General features: G+C 37.3%; 2 protein-coding genes across 7 annotated transcripts in view; one reads left to right on the plus strand and one right to left on the minus strand.

The window, feature by feature from the left end:
• fig4a (FIG4 phosphoinositide 5-phosphatase a) overlaps window positions 1-5,591 on the minus strand; it is a 34,817-nt gene extending 29,226 nt beyond the window's left edge. For 2 of the 3 annotated variants that reach the window (XM_011491619.4, XM_011491618.4), the window contains exons 1-5: window positions 5,112-5,591; window positions 3,852-3,950; window positions 2,378-2,501; window positions 518-674; window positions 248-298 (exon numbers count right to left, since the gene is read on the minus strand). In XM_011491619.4, coding sequence (XP_011489921.1) covers window positions 248-298; window positions 518-674; window positions 2,378-2,501; window positions 3,852-3,950; window positions 5,112-5,174 — 494 coding nt within the window. In that variant the 5' untranslated portion in view covers window positions 5,175-5,591. The remainder of the gene's footprint in view (window positions 1-247; window positions 299-517; window positions 675-2,377; window positions 2,502-3,851; window positions 3,951-5,111) is intronic. The other variant, XM_078942981.1, reaches the window with a different exon arrangement.
• A 296-nt stretch (window positions 5,592-5,887) lies between these two features.
• ak9 (adenylate kinase 9) lies at window positions 5,888-17,375 on the plus strand. 4 transcript variants are annotated; one of them, XM_020714548.3, is made up of 36 exons: window positions 5,888-5,946; window positions 6,025-6,120; window positions 6,239-6,302; window positions 6,374-6,426; window positions 6,503-6,599; window positions 6,867-6,979; window positions 7,061-7,213; window positions 7,912-8,031; window positions 8,336-8,410; window positions 8,891-8,986; window positions 9,113-9,252; window positions 9,348-9,658; window positions 9,902-10,020; window positions 10,234-10,375; window positions 10,452-10,506; window positions 10,607-10,665; window positions 10,751-10,792; window positions 11,092-11,280; window positions 11,404-11,531; window positions 11,662-11,865; window positions 11,941-12,189; window positions 12,280-12,410; window positions 13,405-13,624; window positions 13,699-13,749; window positions 13,824-14,009; window positions 14,101-14,322; window positions 14,418-14,634; window positions 14,727-14,928; window positions 15,035-15,175; window positions 15,285-15,502; window positions 15,581-15,777; window positions 15,953-16,122; window positions 16,258-16,356; window positions 16,480-16,582; window positions 16,659-16,773; window positions 16,868-17,375. In XM_020714548.3, exons 2-36 carry the CDS (start codon window positions 6,028-6,030, stop codon window positions 17,062-17,064), a joined length of 4,971 nt encoding a protein of 1,656 aa, XP_020570207.1. In that variant the 5' UTR covers window positions 5,888-5,946; window positions 6,025-6,027; the 3' UTR covers window positions 17,065-17,375. The 4 variants fall into 4 exon arrangements, 3 of the variants coding, with proteins under 3 accessions (XP_020570207.1, XP_020570208.1, XP_078799106.1); XM_020714549.3 differs by having other exon boundaries at window positions 5,905-6,120; window positions 14,104-14,322; XM_078942980.1 differs by lacking the exons at window positions 5,888-5,946; window positions 6,025-6,120; window positions 6,239-6,302; window positions 6,867-6,979 and having other exon boundaries at window positions 6,373-6,426; window positions 7,031-7,213.
• The last annotated feature ends 235 nt before the right edge of the window (window positions 17,376-17,610 follow it).

Raw genomic sequence — 17,610 nt, forward strand, 5'->3', positions numbered from 1 at the left:
TCTTTGTCACTCTGAAATAAAAAAAAAAGGTTAACTGCAGATGCGAGATACAGTTGAATCACACAGCACACAATCAAAACGCGATACAATCAATTATTATGTTGTGATTTAAAATAAAATGAAATTTGATTTAAAACTCCCCATAAATGCCTTTTTAACACTATCCTGTCTGCAAACACATTAATTCAAAGCAAAAAAACAAATAAAGTGCAATATTTTCCAATCAATTTCAATCAAAACATTATACCTGAAATAGAAGTTACTGGAAAGGTCCACATTCTGGAAAATCCGCACATATCTGTAAGACACAGAATCAGTCAGTAATCAGGTTAAAACTCAATTAAAAAATCCCAATTCATTTCATATTAAGGCATAAAAGGTTCATCTGTGGTCAAAGTTGAAAGCTTTTTGTAAACCATTTGCTTTAAAACAAAAAAGGCTGTGATGTTGTGTCTGTTCTGAATGTATTCCCGTTTTTTATGAAAGGAACAAAAACAAGACGTTTTAAGGACGATACCTCGCTTCATCTGGGTGTGTAACTCTGACAGAGTCATTTGGGATGTAGATCATGGTTGTGTCTTCAATTTTGTAGATATAGTGTCCGCCAATGTCCGCCATTACTCTGCGCTTGGTGATAAGAACGATGTAATACCCCTCAAGAAAGCGCACAAACCCTGCAATGCCATAAAAAACACATTTTCACACATTTGTCTAAGAAATATTTCTAATTTAGTTAATAAAAAGCTGTGAAAATAAAAAGAAAGTGGACGATCTGACTATGAGCTGCAGCTTTTGGACCAAATACATTTTATTTTTGGGTCGACTGAGGTTTTTCACAATAACATTTATGTAGGCAGTCCATTTATGGTTACATAATTAACAAAAATGACCCAAACAGCATCATGCAACCCAGTTAATGTTTAGCTTTTAGCTTTTGAGCAGCTATTTTATCATCTAGGCCACTCAACACATAATAGGGATAATGTTTGTATATATTTAGACTTTTTACAAGCACTACTAAAGGATTAGTCACAGAGAAAAAGTGCTTAATATTCTAGATTTGCATCCTGGAATAAATAATGTATGAATAAGTGTTAAAAAGCTTTTTAAAAATGTATTTATTGTTTCAGTATCTCTCGGATTTGAGAATTTTGTGTGCACATGTGAGATGAAGATGAGCCATTATGCAGCAAATGAGACTGGAAGGCTAATCCTTGAGGATGGAGATCTTTTATGCGACCCAAGCACAGCTCTGAAGCTCACATCTAATTTAACTAAACAGATGTCAAAGTCAGAATCTGTCTGTGTCAGAGTGACCTGGCCATCCTGAGCCTCAGAAATACACAGAATTAAACATGAAAAATACACAAACTGCTACGCTTCCTTCACATTAATAATGAAAATTCACATTTCATGTTTTGACCAAAAGAATTCTTTGACCAAGAGCAAAAGGTAGTCCGATTTTCCTCTGCCCTGCAGAAATTCTAAAAGAAAAAAATTTAACAATAAGGTTTTCCAGAAAATACAGTAATAAAAATACTTTGTAGCAGACGCATCCCACGAAACATCCAGACATTTTTACTTGTCAAGAATCATTCAAACAAAATCCAGCGCTCTATCACATCAATGACTTATCTTTAATAAAAGGTATTAGGAGAAAATAATTATAAGATCAGTTACAAAACCCTCTTATCAAATAAAGCCCTGACTTTGAAATGTAGGCCAGACAAACAGAACAGTCACATGAGGAAAGTGGAGCATGTTAAGATATGAAAAATTCCCATAACAAATAAGTGTAATTAGGTCTGTAGGGCAAGTATTGCATCACAGAGACAAAAAACGAGAGCTTGATTTTTCCCAAATGTAGGTTTTTTATTAGCTTTATAGAGTCAAATCCTCGTTCTGTTGCACAATAAAATGATGTTGCAACCCACAACAAAAAAAGCTCTGTTGTCAGAAAATGTTCGACACAATGCCACTTCAAATTTTGGAGGATAGTTTTCTAAAAGGCATTCTTTGCAACCGACCTGGATGGTATTAAAATGTTTGCGTGGATGGAAATGTTTTAAAAAATTGACTTTTTTGAAAATATTGTGTCCAACTTGCTATAACAATTCTATTAGAACCTCTGAATGAGAGCTTTGAAAGAGTCACGAGGCATGCATTGACCCCGTGTTTGCTTTTTATGTCAATCTATTGAAAAAGAAAATTTAAAAGCATTATTCTGCCATGTAGGTGGTCTTTCCACTGACTTTCCCTAAAAAGGCAAAAACCAGGCCACTAAACAGTTTCTGTGATCATTTCTTGTTTACATGGCTGTGAACAGTAAAAGCAGCTATTATTTCATAGAAGAGCTGGACAAAGGAACGGGACTCACCCACAATGCCAAAAGCCATGACAGATTTGGACAGACCAGAAGATCCTTTTTGGCCCATCTTGGTGCGGTTGCCCAGGTCCAAACGGCTCAACAACTCTCGCACTTCTTGTTGGTTATACACGTGCTTTAAGACAAAATAAAATAGGTTAAAGCCATGTATTTAGATAAAGGTACAGAGTAATATTTAAACACTGGTATATTTATTTCTGCTTTTTTACATTGTTTAAGAAAAATCCCTTAAATTGGGTGTTTTTTTACACATTCTTGTTGCATTTTTCTCATGAAGGAGGTAAATTAGGCTCAAAATTAGATTTTAAAAATGTTATTTAAAAAAGCCTCTAGTTTTGACTTGTAGTTGTGTAAAAGCTTCCTGCTCCGCTCCATTCTGATGCATTAGCATGTGGACGACAGAATCCATGTACTGTACGTCATCTCAGCTGGCATCTGTTCAAAGCTTTACGGTGGGATAGCTCCGATATTGCTCGCCATTTTTGTTGCATCCGTAATTCGAGGTTGGGGATGAGAGTGGCTATGAGATAGCTGGGGAGCTCGTAAAAAGCATGGTGGTGGGAAGTGGGGTCAGGCTTACCACACCCCCATTAGCAAATTTCTGATGAACTATTGCAGAAACTATCACGCCACATTCACACCGGCCATGCGACGTGCATTCTTGGATGCGCATGTTTACATTAGACAAGCAGGGAGCTAATGCTCTTTTTTGCTTTTTTGTTCTTTTCTATTGTTTACTAGCGCATGTCTGCCCCTACAGTTAGAAGAAGCTTGTTGTGAAATGTCAAAGCGGTGTAAAGCTTGCTTCAGAGTTATCACCCTGCCTAATTTACAGCAGCTAATTTGCTGGGTGGGGGTTGCTCAATCAGTCCCACTTTGTCACACAGACAAAATAATGTACAGCAGGTTTGCACTCCATGTTGAAAAGCATTTCTTAAACTGCTGAAAGAGCTGATGAAGAAATACAGGTTGGATGGAAAACACTAATTTTACAATGCTGTTATTCCATCTACTGAGTGCTTCAGTTTTGTTTTAAATAAAAGACTGGTTTGTATATCATGTAAATGATTAAAGACCCATTTTTTTTCAATTTAATACATCTTTTTTTTATTCTATTAATAGGTTGTTAGAGCATCCAGGTGAGACGTAAAAAATAAAATTCCAAAGTCTAAAATTTAAATTCCTAAGTGGGATGCATGCAGGATTTTCAGGTGACAGATTAACAGCCACAAATGCTCCATAATAAAAAATGCGTCGTGATAAAATTCACCCGCAACTGAATAAGCAGATCATCTGTCAGCTCCAAGATTTTACAACAAGAAAATAAGCAGTGCAATAACACTTTTTAATGGTACACTGGAGGCAGACTGAGTGATTGAAAAAGTTCCCCTTAGGCTCACTGCACTATATTACATAATCATATATGCTGGAACTGCACTGTGTCTGATAGAAACTCAGAGCTTACCTTGTCGTCGATTATCACCAGGTCCTTGGGTTCAGTCCGGTCAATCTTCAGGACTCGGTGCTTGGTCTCTGCCTGATTGCTCCCAACTAAAAAATACCTCTGCAGAAGAAAAATCCTTAGTGAATAAAATATGCTCCATTATAGTACAGAAAGATTCTAACTTATTTTATTGTTTTATTAAACATGTCAGATAAAGTACATTCCAGAGGCAGCTTTTTTTTTTTTTTTGGCATCTTATATTTGCTGAAAAAACTTTTTATTTTCCACAACAGCAACAAAAGCAGTTAAATGTGGACTTTTGGACAAAACAATTATCACACAAAACAGGAAACACCGCAATAGTATTTGTAGCCTAGATTTGATACAAATTTGACCACAAAGCTGTATTGTTAAATGTTCTTTGTCGGGGCCTCTGTTGTCCAATTCTTGTCTCTTCTTTTCAAATCTTCTTTTTTTTCATCCTGGACTCATAGATGACCCAAGATTTTCATTTGTCTGAAGAGTGTTATAATAGAACATGATGTTTCAGTACAGTCTGCTACCATTAGAGTCATTCTGTCTTGTTCCACACTTCCCAGTTCTCTATAGTGCCTCCTCCTTTTATTGCAATAGCTACAGTCTACTGTTAAGTAAAATGATTGAGAGTCTTTTGTTATCGATTAAATTCTCAAAAACTCAAATGTGATACGTATTTTTGTCTCCTTCACAGAAGTTTCAAAAATCCCTTTAACCGCACCAACATCTGTTTAGAAAAGGGTTTATTGTATACAAAAGAAAACTACAAAAAAAAACAACATTATGTCGCCTCTCGAGTTTACTTTTTAAACAAATTGGTAAAATATTATTATTAAAAAAAAATATATGTATATAAGTGGTGTACAAAAGTACATTTTAAAACAATGCTTTCTAGGTTGTTATGCATTACATCAAGTGATGTACGTTTTGCTGCCATCTAGCGTTTACATAAATAACTGCAGTTTTTCTGGACAACAACAATTACAACATAAATACCAACGGAAGTAGAAAACAGCCTAACTTTAAAAAAAATGGGGGGGGGGGTATTTTTTTAAATAGAACGAATGAACATGACAGAACACAAAATGGGAAACGTACATTAAAATATGACAGGAGTTACTACGCTTTTAACGGCTTCCGTAGTTGGACACGTACATTTACAAATTAACTTGCAGCCGATTTTTTACAGGCGTTTTAAATTTATTTATATAAAGTTTGTAAATAATGTGATATTGCGGGACTTACTGCTCTGGTTTCATACAGAACCATCTTCTGAATTCCACCGATGAAAGCCGCGGTCTGAGGCATGTTTCTTCGTGTGTTTTTTTCTCTTAACGTAGACGACACGAGTACTACAAAGTCACTTTTAGATGAATATAACTAGTCCTTCTTCAAAATGTCACAAATAAACGTGCAGGCATTAAAAGTTTCTTATTTCGCTCCAGTTGGCCATGCTCACCACCAATGCTAGCCTAGGCTAACTCATTCTTTACGATTCAGCGCAATTTAAGTTAGTTTTCCTCACATTTGTCAGCGACGACAGAGATTTAAAAAAAGACAGAGATTTAAAAAAAGCTATTAACTGTTAAATAAATATGCTGTATAATGTTATAAAATAGCTTTCCGTTGCCTTGGAAAGATGCGGGTTAGCATATTTTTTTTAAGTCATGTGACTGTAGCTTATCAGCTGGTATAGTGTCTCGGAGAGTCCAAAGCAAAAAATGTTGGGCGGAAGTCAAAACTTCTATTTTTATGCTATATTAAATGTTATATTATTACAAACATTTATTTTGATTTTTAAATATACTTGCAAAATTTGCACCATCCTTTTTTGTTAAAAAAAAGTAAAACTATTAAATGTGGTGTATTTTTTGTTTATTTATGTGCTCTTTTAATTACATTTGCACACTTGTTACCAATAATTGCACTACCTATGTGCATTAGTTAGTATTAAATGTATCAATATTTTGAATGGTCGTGATAGTAACAAATATTGTCACGTGACAGCCGCCTGCCAATTGGCGATGTTTGTCGGTTACTGTAGCAACGATGGTCCACTAAATAGTTTACCTTACATGGGGTCAGCCAGTCTTTCTTTTAGTCTTTTTTATCACGACTTTTTTTATAACCCCCCTTTCTTTTTACGATCTATATTCAGGAAATGGCGTGTTTGGTGGACAACCTGATGGAGGATGAAGCTGAGAAGGAAAGACTACAAGCAAAACCCACCTGCTTCCTCATAGTTGGAAAACCAGTAAGCAGGCCTATCAGTTTCTGTTGTTAAGTAGATTAGGATTCAGAGAAAAATATAATACAGACAAAAATACAGCAACCTTTATTTGCATCATGTGACTCCTCATGTTTGTTTACAGGGTGTTGGCAAATCCACCTTGGCCAAAAAAATGGCAGAATCCTGGAAGTGTGTTCTTGTTGATGGTGAGTGACTTTAAGATATATTTTTTAGAAAGATGTCTAGTACTTATAATTGCATCTGACCAATCTTTCAGACACTGACCTGCTCACGACTCACATAAATGATATGACTGAGGAAGGAGTGGAGGTAAGATATTTCTGTCTTATTTAACTCTTGAGCTTGAATTAGTTCTTTGTTGTGGTTGTAACCCTGAGATTTTCAGCTCCTTAGCATATTATCTGAGGGCAAAAGCATAACGGATGATGTTGTGCTGCAGCTGATTCTCGCCAGACTCAACTCACCAGATGTTAAGCATTACGGTAAAAGTTCAATGATGCTACAAATAAATACAAAAATTAACATCTTTTGTTGAACATTGTTTGCAAAGTATGTAATATTCACATTTCTGTGTAATTAAATGCTATTTTCCTTTTCCATTCTGGAGATTTATGAAGCATTTTTGAATGGAATGTGTTTAAAATTCGAGTTAATAAAACTAATCAATAAGGTCAAAAACTTCAACATGTCAAGGTGTATAAAGGCACGGGAAAACGGCTGCTGTTGCCTCATTTACATGTTTTGTGCAGGTTATGTCCTAAGCTGCCTGCCATTTCTGTCAGACGATCATCAGAACATTCACAAGCAGCTAGAACTGATCCAGAACCTAAAGTTGCCCCCGGATTTCGTCATTAATATCAAGGTTTTTCTTTTTCATTTGCATTGATATTGATTTTTTTTTCTTTCCATCTAGTTTTTACAGCAACTCTTGTTTTTCCTCAAGTGTCCGGATAGCGATCTGGTCCAGAGGCTGTCGGGTCTGAAGAAGCACCCAGAGACTGGACAGTCGTACAGCAGAGATCAGTGGGAGCGTGAGGAGGTGTACGGCAGGGAGGAGGAGAACCATGTGAAGGAGCTGGAGAGTGAGGAAGAGCAGGTCTGGATTAGATCATAGAGGATCCTCTTACTTTACAAGGGATTTTCTTTAAAATTGTTGCTTCCAATAGTTATGTACTGCTTATAATTTGTCTACTTGAAAAAATATAAAGTTGAAAAAAAAACTACACAGATATAGTTTTATAATGACCCCATCCTTTCTAAATCACATTATCATTTAAAACATTGTCAATATGATTGATCCTTAAATAAGAATTTAGTAAAAGTCTGAGACTATAAAACAAATGAGTTTTAGGAAGAAATACACGAATAAAAGATTATAAGCTAAAAACTGATGGAATGACCAACTCCAAAGCATCTGTTTTAAAGAAACACCAATTTAGACAGTCTGAACGGAAAAACCAGTAATTTATTTTTTTAAGGCGTGTTCAAGACATGGTGATATCAAGTTCAAACCAAATCATGTCACAAATATGTCATTACAATCTTAAGAAACCATGTTACAAAGATGGATTATTTTTAGATTACAAATTAAATCATTTTTGCATTTGATTTAACTGTAAACCGTGTTCTACCCTAAAGAAAATGGATTTGGACTAAAACTACGATAAAAAAATATTTTCTTCAAAGTGTGAGCAGTTTTATTAGTATGGGATTATTTTTTCTTTAACCACTGAAAATTTGATATTTATCATTCCGATTTATTCAATAAAATGTTGTGTCTTTTTATGCTATTAGAGGGATGAGGAACTCTCAATGGACAGCCTTGACACGCTGCTGTGGATGCCGGAGAATCTCCCTGCAAACACCCATGACAGAATTCACTTGTACAATGATTCAGTGCTGGCAAAACTGAAAGTGAGTCATAAAGACTTTTGGGTTTTTATTTGTTCTGGTTACGATTTTCACATGGTGGTGTAAACGCCTAATACAGAAAACTGAACTTTAATTTTTTTTTCCCCCTGCAATTTTATGCTTCAAATTTATTTTCTCTGAATTAATCACAATGTAATATAAATACACAAAATTACTGTGGTTTTGGTAATTTTTCTGAATCAAACATGTTTAGCCACATAATAAAGTTAATAATCAAAGCAATTACAGATGTTCTGTTCCCCAACTATATTTGTATTCATGATTTCTTTCTGTTGTGCTGTTCCAGGACTACATGGAAGGCCATAATCCCATGTACTTACTAGAGCTGGATGGGAACAGCACACCTGAGGAGCAACTTCAGGTAACCAATGTATCAGATATTACCTACATTTAGAAAATACCTAATACTTGTTTAACAGGCAAGTGAAGTTTTGTGCTCTGCAGGTTTTGATTTCTGTGAAAAGCTTTGATTTTGTTGCTTTTTTTGTTTCAAACATGGTAATAATTAGAAAATAATCTATATGATGCAAACTTATAGATGATAATTATAATAATAGCTTGACATAAATAATATAACAATATAAAACATGTTTGAAAAGGAGCAGGCAGAAGCTTACCTTTTGAAGCCTGCCCAGAAAAAATAAAAATAATTATAAAAATAATAATTATAAAAATTAAAACACAGAGAAGGCTCTGCTACTCCCAGATATGTAATCAAAGTCAGAATATATTAACCATTGTTTAAAAAATCATAACGTCTTTATCTTCTTAATAGTGTCAATACCATATATCTATGACTAGTCATGTTTAATATTAATTTCTTAAATCCTTTTCTCTTCAGTGCGTGATGTCTCGTCTGGGATCCATGGCTGTACAACCCGTCGCCGTTCCGGTGCTCCTAAACACCGCTCTCCTTGAGGAGGAGACAGAAGATACGGTCGGGCAATCTTCTGGTTTTATTCCAAAATAAAGGATGCCCCTTAAGCAAAAATAAGTTTGTCATGTTTCCTTTCCATTCTAAATTGATTAACATTAAATAACCTATCATTCTTCTCTTTTCCAGGAAGATATTTTGACAAGTTTATCATCTTCCAGAACAGTGGCCCCTGGTTTTTGGTGGAGATGGAGCCGCTGGGGACAAACCTGTCCTGTGGCTCTGAAAGAAGGCAAGAACCTCACTGGCAGTGCTGAGTTTTCTGTGGGGTGAGTGCTCTTTGACTTACTCTCTTGGCTCCAACTTTATCACAAAATAAGTGAAAATAACCACTGACTATTGATTTTCTTTTTTCTTCATGCAGCTTTCAGGACAAACTGTACCTCCTGTCTTCTCGGGAAGCCCATCAAAAGTTTCTCACAAACCCCAGACAGTACCTACTTCCTCCAATGCCCAGAACTCCTTGTAGAGTGTCCATCATTGGGGCTCCTCTGACGGGGAAGAGCACTTTGTGCAGGCTTGTAGCTCAGCATTATGGAGGAGTGGTGCTTGATGTGGAGGAGTTGCTGCAGCCGGTGTTTGCTATGGCTGAGCAGGAAAGATTTGAAAAAATTAAAGTTGAAACAACGCGGGCTGCAATCAAGAAAATCAAGGAAAGTAATGAAGAAATGTTAGGCGAGTTACAACATTTTCTTTGTAATTCTTTTACATTTCTTTTTGATAAATGAAGCCTCTTATTGAGTATAGTTTAGTGCATACCTCACATTTCCACAGTCATATAAATACCTATTTCACCACATACTTGTGGAAAAATGATTTTTTTTTCCCTTTTCATAAAGCTTAAATGCATTTATTTCTATGCATCCCTCATGACAGCTGCTGTGAGCTTATTAATGGAAAATACTCTGCTTGTCTCAGTGACAGAGAATCATCCAGCTGTGCAGGAAATCCTCTTTAATGCCATGGAAGAGGCCAGAAAGTCAAGTTTACCTCCAATTGACCTGTACGCCGAGGTTCTGGAAAAACACATTAAAGAGGTATTAAAGCTCTAAAACTGAACATATTTATTATTGAATGTAAAGTAATAAAAAAACCTGTCTTATAGTTTCAGCTGAATGTCTGCTGCAGGTTAACTGATTCTAAAGTTTTCATGAGATATAAATCCACAATTGTTTTGGAATTTGGCGTTTCTTCCTGTCCAACGAACTCGTGATCAGGATGAATCAGGTTTAAATGGCTGAATGTTGCAGATTGAAGAAAAGGAGGTCTCCGATAATGAGGATTGGGCTGGGTGGGTGCTTGACAACTTTCCTAGGAAGCTGTCAGATGTTGAAGTGTTAGAGAAAAGTCAAATCCTGCCAGACTTCATCTTCTGTCTGAGAGACACTGCAGGTAAATGAAAAACACGTGTAATCATTTTCCACTTGAAATTTTCTGCTATTGTACGTCTGTTTATTTTCCATTTCAGAGAAAAAAGGGAACAAAGACATGATAGACAGGCTTCTGAGAAAGAAAAAACTATTGTACGTATAAATGTAGCCATCATCTTTTCCCCGTATGTTGCTATTTCTGTTTTTAAATTATTTATGCAACATGTATTTGCTTTTCAAATCTTTGGTATAGATTGCAAAAGAAGCTGGAGAAGCATTCAAATCTGCCAAAGGTTGTTGAAGAGGATGAAGGTATTGTGATTTTTGTGACACAGCTCACATTATAGTCTATTATCACCTGTAAAATTGGTTTTATCTTTCCTTTTCTTTTCATTAGATAATCCAGAACGTCCTGCTGATCCCCATGAAATAGAAAATGGTGAGACTTGTTTAAATGATAACTAAAATTAAAAGCAAATCTACTGTCAAATCATTTAGAAAAAATCCAGTTTTGCTTGAAAAAAATCTCTCCAGTAAATTTTAAACACTTTATTATAGGAATTTAATTTCTTAATGTTAAAAATGTTCATTAAAATGTGCTTTTGGCTGTATCTAACTACAGCTGAAGTAAATATAGACTAAAAAGAAGTAAAAAAAAATAAAATAAAACTCTTTAGAAGAGTTTTATTTTTGAAAAACTTTTGAAAACTCTCGTTTTCTCTCCTTACTGGGTCCAAGCTGGAACACCAGAGGAGATCTGGGAAAGCAGCTATCAAGAAGAGATTTCAGGTTATGTACTGCAGACACAAGAGTTTGATAAGGAATGGGAGCAAATGCAGATTGCTCTACCAACCACCTGCTTTGAACTGGAGATTGCTGGGAAAAGTCCTGAAAACCTGACCCAACAGATTATCTTTGAAATGGAGAGTAAGTATAAAACTTACAAAAACCAACAATTGTTAATAAAGTACTTTTGAAAACTTGGTTTACAGATTTGATTCGTTGTAGAAAAGTTTTAACAATTTCTTTTTGTAAACTCCTGAACTTCAGAGTCTTTTCAGTATCAGTCCCACAAGTTGTCTGAGACTGACTTAGAGGAGGAGGAAAATTATTTCAAAGTCTTAGTTTACCAAGACGAGGAAAACAGAAGTGATATTTCTTCAGCAGAAGAGGAGGATGTAAGTAATCACATCTGTCGTTTTGTTTTTTAATTTTATGTGCTTTATTTGGAAAGTTTAATGATGCAAACACTGCAAATATTGACCTTGGAAGAAAAAAAAAGAAATAAATTGCTTCATTCTTCTATAGATGCAGCCCAAAGCTAAAAGGTTGTTAGGAGATACCAAGCATTTCTGTCCAGTTACCTTAAAAAACCACAACGTTCTGCATCCGTGCACCGATGACATCGCTGCAAGATACCGCGAGAGGTTCTATTACTTTTCCAGCCAGGAGGCCAGAGACTCTTTTCTTCAAAACCCTGCTCAGTTTGTTGCACACTCTGAGCCTCTCAAGGTAGAAAAAAAAAACTTAATAAAAAGGCATGCATTAGTTAGCTGTTTGACATCTTCCTTCTCTCCTATTCCAAAGCCTCCTGCCCTCCGAATCTTCATGCTGGGCCCCAGAGGATCAGGCAAATCCACTCTGAGCAAATGGCTTGCAGAGAAGCTTGGGCTCTTCCACATTCAGTTTATCGAAGTGCTCCAGATGATGATCATGCCCAAGACAAAAAAGCGAGTGTCTTTGGTGGACGAGGACTTACCTTGGAGCGACAACTTTGGTGATCTGGAGGCCTTGAACAAAAAATTAAGGCAGGGGAGTGAGGACAAAATCCCAGAGGTCCAGAAAGATTTCAACCAAATTTTGAGTGAGAATGTTAAATTGTTCTAGTACTGTATAATGAGGGTGTTTGCCAATGTGAGTTTACAGCAGGGGGAGTCTGGAGATGACATGACGACAGAAGAAATAGCCATCAAAGCGTATCTGTCAACAGGAAAACCACTAAATCCACAGATTCTTGATGCAGTTATCAAACCCTTTTGGAAACAAGAACCATACATGTAAGTGAAACTACCAGACTTTTTGTCTGAGCGTTTACTTTTATCAAAAACCTAAAAATAAAACTGTGAGAAGACCAGAAGTCCAGCTTTTGGTCATTTCTTGTATTTTCAGCTCCTTCACACCATGTGCTGCCAATTTGCAACGTACCACTTAATCCTTTTTAGCATCACTTAAAAAGGAAAAAAACACTGAAAAAAAATCGATTTTTTTATATGATAACAAATATTTACATCTTTTCCCATTTGCTTTCAACACATCTGCTCTGTAAAAAAAAAAATTAAACTCAATAATCTGCGACAGACTGTCGACCTGTCCAGAATGTCCCCTGACTTCGCCCATAAGTGACTGGTATAGGCTCTGGTAGCCCCGTGACCCCGAAAGGGACAAACGGAAGAAGATGAATGAATGAAAACACTCAATAATAACCACTTATTAAACTGTAGTGATGATTCACTTTTTAGAATAAAAGCTGAAAGAGGTGATGTGGTTATATTTCTCCTTTCACTACAGTTTTCCTCATATCAAAGCCTACTTTGATAAAAATTGTGTTTTTTGAAATGTGTTCTTGTGGTATTTTTCTGATGAAGGAGGACACAAAATTAAGCTCAAAACTGCATTTCTGAGTGTTTCTTTATCCAAATCCTGTTGAATCAAGAGCAGACAGAAAAATGCTGTTTGAAAAAGAGCTTATTTGTGATATAAAAAATATGTTTTGACTACAAGCTCCCTTTTCCGAGCTCTTAGCAATGGCAAGGGGAAAGGGGGGTGGGGTTGCTTTGGACGGACAATCCCTCCCACAACTCAGAGGAAATTTTCAAATGAACTACTGTCTCTCTGCAGAAACGATGCCCTAACGACACAATTTCTTTCATTTTAACTAAGAATGACAATTCTAATGAAAGGACCATGAAAATAGATCAAAAGATGAACTGAGTGGGTCTTTAAACAATGTTCCTTCTTAAGGAAACCTACTAAAGAAACTTTCCTTCATAGGTCTACAGGCTTCATTTTGGATGGCTTCCCTAACAGCTTTGAGGAGGTGCAGTACATGCTGGAGCAGCAGCTCCTTCCTGATTTGATTACAGTTTTGGAATTGGACGTGTCAGAAGTTCAGAGGCGTCTTTTGCCGGCCTGTCTGAAAAAATGGCGAGAACTCAGCAGCTGTCACAAAAAACAGCTGAGACTTCTATCTGAGTTGCGCAGGAAAAGTTGGGTAAGAAAGTGGAAATGGATGGTCCACGTTCGCCCGACTCATGTCTGACTCGTTTGTTGTGTTTTTTTATGTAGGAGGACATGATCACAAAGAGAATGACTGATCTTAGACAGGCCAAAGCAGAGGTACAGTCAGTGAACTCTTGATTACATTTATATTTTGGCTTCTTTACTTGCAACTCTCTCTTTTTGGAAACCAGGATGAAGATGGGGATGATGTTGATGAAGAAGATGAAGAGGATATAGAGGCATCTCTAAGGGAAGAGTTTCCTTTTGAAGATGACGACCTGGAAAATATAGAGACTGAGGACGCAGCAACTCAGAGACTGGAGCTGGAAATAGATAATCAGTTTCTAACGGATGAAAAGAACCTTTCAGCTGTGATGGTATGAAGCAGACACAGATTCAACGTCAAACGCTGTTCTTAATGTCTCATTTTGGGATGCGGTGTTGTTGGATTTCTGCTACTTCCACAAGCAGGAAAGCCTCAGCGAGCATAATATTCCTCCAATGGCAATAGATGCATCTCGCAGACTCGTAACCGTTCAGCGCCAGCTGCTGCAGAGAGTCCAGCCTCTCCTGACCGACAGAGAGTCGCTCTTCCAAACATGCCAACCCGTCTCATCCAGGCTGGCAGAGAAGCTGCTGCTCTCCAGTTACAAGTTTCACAGTGGTTTTGGCTGCTCTGATCCCGTCCAGGTGGGGATCATTTTAAAAAAAGAATCCCTGATCTCTGCCTTGGTCTTCATATTATACTTTTTCATTTTTCTTTTTCCTGCATCCTTGATTTGCAGCTCTACAAAGAAAGAGACAAAATCCAGCCTCTCCAGTGGCCCCTCAACACAACCTATCCCCTCCTTTTCAACCAGTACGTCTACTTTTTTGCAACCAAGGAGAACCGCGACTCTTTCATGTCCAACCCTTTAAAGTACCTTCAGCAGCCAAAGCCTTCCCCTAAACTTCCAATCAAAATTGCGGTTGTTGGTCCGCCTAAATCAGGGAAAACCTCAGGTACAAACTAAAACACATCAAACTGTTCACGCTCTGACCTGTTTCAGCCAGTCGCTGCTTTAGTAGTTTCGTTCTGTGTCATATTTTCACAGTGGCGGAAAGGTTTTCCCAGAAATACGGCTTAGAGCGGCTCTCCATCTGCGGTTGCATGAACACGGTCCTGAACAATCAGGGGCATACCGACCTCGCCTTGAAAATGAAAAAGTATCTCGTAGAGGGCCTTGCTGTGCCTGATGAACTGGCCATTCAGTGTCTGATGGTGGCGCTCATGCACTCCACCTGTAGCACTAAAGGGTACCAATCTACATTTTTGAACTGTGGACTAAATTCTCCATTTCAATCCACCTTGATTTATTCTGAGAATCCATTTGGAAGACATTCTTGCTTCCTTGTGTTCCAGGTACGTCTTGGATGATTTTCCAAAAACCCTAGAGCAAGCGGAGTTGATGAGTTCTAACAGATTCATCCCCATGGTCATGACTGAGCTGAAAATGGACTTTCAGGAGGTGCAAATGAGAGGTCTGGCCGACAAGACCAACAAGTGAGACAACAGCCATGTTTAGACCCAGAGTGGTTTTTTTTCTCCTTCTGACAACTGATTGAAACCAAAAATTTGATCAAATGTGTTACCCTTTGCCTCTTCGCTGCAGGCCTCACATGTTGCATGAAAGCTTAGAAATTCTCAAAACGGCAGATTTCAACTACAGGAAAGAAGTGGTGCTCATTAGGTCTTATGTCCAGGAACAATATCAAAACTGGCTTGTTCTTGATGCCTTGAAGAGCAAATGGTGGATTTGGGAGAAGATTGCAGAGGAGGTCAGCATCAGCATCAAAAACATCAGCACTTACCTGGAGAGGGCTCAAGCTGGTATAAATATTTGATTGAGCTCATATTTTAGGATTTCTAAGGCACACGACTCAAATAACATGCTCATTCCTTTGACAGGCCAAGCAACCTGCATCTACAGATTAAGCTTAACACCAGACGAGGTAGCGCGCGGGCTTGGAACGTTTGACCAGTACTGCCCTGTGTGTCTGGCTCGACATTGCCACCTAGTGGACTGCTCGAGAACTACAAGCTTTGCTCTTGTAGCGGAGTATAGGAAACTTTACTACAAGTTGTGTAGTGAAAAACACCTGGAGGTTTGTGTTTCTTGCCATTTCAAGCAGATTATTCAAATTTAAAATAACCGTGAGAGTTATTTTATTGCGAATGTTTATTTATTATGAATTATTTGAGCAGATATGTCAAGTTACCTTAAAATATTATACGAACACGAAAACAAAGAAAATAAATGGATTTTCAATTATATTTCAGGAGTTCCTGTCATCCCCTGATCAGTTTGTGCCACCGGGGTGCCCCCACATGCTTCCACAACCCCACCTGCTTCCTAAAAAACTGACTGAGGTTGAGGTGAAGAACAGGTTCCCACAGCATCCTGAACTGAAGGGCTTCTGCCCTGTAACTTACCAGGAAGGAAAGCAGAGGTACTCCACTTTTCTCTGATTGTAATCAATATTTAAGGATGTAAAAAAGAGGAGCAATCTGACTCAAACATTCTGTCGTGACTGTTTACCTTAAAGCTTTACCATGTTAGTTGTTCATAATAGTTTTTGTTATAGATTCGAAGCTCTGGTTCAAGGAAAGGCTAAATATGCAGTAGAATACAGAGAACAACTTTACGTCTTTGCGTCACAGCAGAAGCAGGAGAAATTTTTGAGGTGATGCTTTTTTCCCCCTTTTTTTTTGCTATTTTGAAGAATATGAACCAAAATATCAAGTTTTTGTTTTATCAGCTTTTGATATGTGGTGTATATTGATGGTGTTGACACATTACGTTTTAGGACTCCAGAGGCATTCTGGAACCAAAAGTTACCCAAAAAGGTTCCAGCTCTTTGTGAGCCTGTGCTGCTCACCTCACTGCCAACACTGGGCTACATGGAACAGGTTAGATACTTAAATCAAACTGTTTCTTACGCTTTATACTGCCTTTGGGTCTAAGATTTTTTTTAATTTATTTAAGGGAATGGCAAACCCTTTGATCAAGGCCATGACAGCAGCTGGGTGTCTCAGACCAAAGTATCCTTTTCTCAGTGCACAGAAATCAGTCCTCATCTATGTGGGTCTCTATTTGAAAGGTACGTTAGATGTGGCAGGAGCTATAATACATTGTAAAGATAATTCATTTTTTTAAATGGTAAGGATTTGGTTTTGCCTGTGTGTTTTTTGTAGCTTTTAACCCCAGGAGCAGTGAATACTCACGTCAAAGATGCAAAAAGAAGCTGGCTTCATTTGAGGAGGACTGCACGCTCATTCCATACCTGAGCGCAAAGATGAACTGTCTTCCGGTTGAGTTCTCTGTTGATCTTCAGTTTAAACTGAACAAATTCCTGGCTCTTGAAGGTGCTGCATCTGTTTTGCAATTTTGAGCACAGCATGCCTTTTGTTTCAGTTCCTAAATGCAATGTCAATTTTGTACAGTACAGTAAATTTTGTTAAAGTATGCTCAGGAACTGCAGGAAATACAAATTGAGAACATGTTCATTTTTACTGATGTTTTGCTTCTTTACTTGACTGATTTAGAAATAGACAATTTTCAATAAAAAAGTATAGCCTTCTAGTATCGTTGTCATAACACTTAAAAAGAGATTTCTCTTTTTTCTAATGAATGCTGAGTGTGGTGGATAAAATGTGTGATTTTAGTTTTCATTTCCTGTCAATAAATAGTTTTTTAGGTCTATCATACTTTGTCAAAGATGATTACTGATTTCCGAGAACATCCAGATAACCCAGCTAATTGAGTATACTGTACACACTATTTAGCACTTTCTACTTAGAAATGTTCTCACGTGACTGAAAAAAACAGAGAAAACTGTGAGCGTTTTAGCATTTATTGCATGGAATTGGTCATCAATCGACACTTTTTAAGGTCTGCAGACCACTATCTGCTTTATGTGCCATGGTCACATCAGAAA

The sequence above is a fragment of the Oryzias latipes genome, chromosome 24 (genome assembly GCF_053564925.1).
Source record: "Oryzias latipes strain Hd-rR chromosome 24, Olatipes_Hd-rR_3.1".
NCBI lineage: Eukaryota > Metazoa > Chordata > Actinopteri > Beloniformes > Adrianichthyidae > Oryzias > Oryzias latipes.

What these genes read in the sequence shown, in the direction of transcription:
- ak9 (XM_020714548.3), top strand. Translation starts at nt 6,028, where the DNA reads ATGGCGTGTTTGGTGGACAACCTGATGGAGGATGAAGCTGAGAAGGAA. An exon ending in TGGAGAGTGAGGAAGAGCAG is followed by an intron (nt 7,214 to 7,911) that starts GTCTGGATTAGA and finishes TTATGCTATTAG; the next exon opens with AGGGATGAGGAACTCTCAAT. An exon ending in TTAGACAGGCCAAAGCAGAG is followed by an intron (nt 13,750 to 13,823) that starts GTACAGTCAGTG and finishes TTTGGAAACCAG; the next exon opens with GATGAAGATGGGGATGATGT.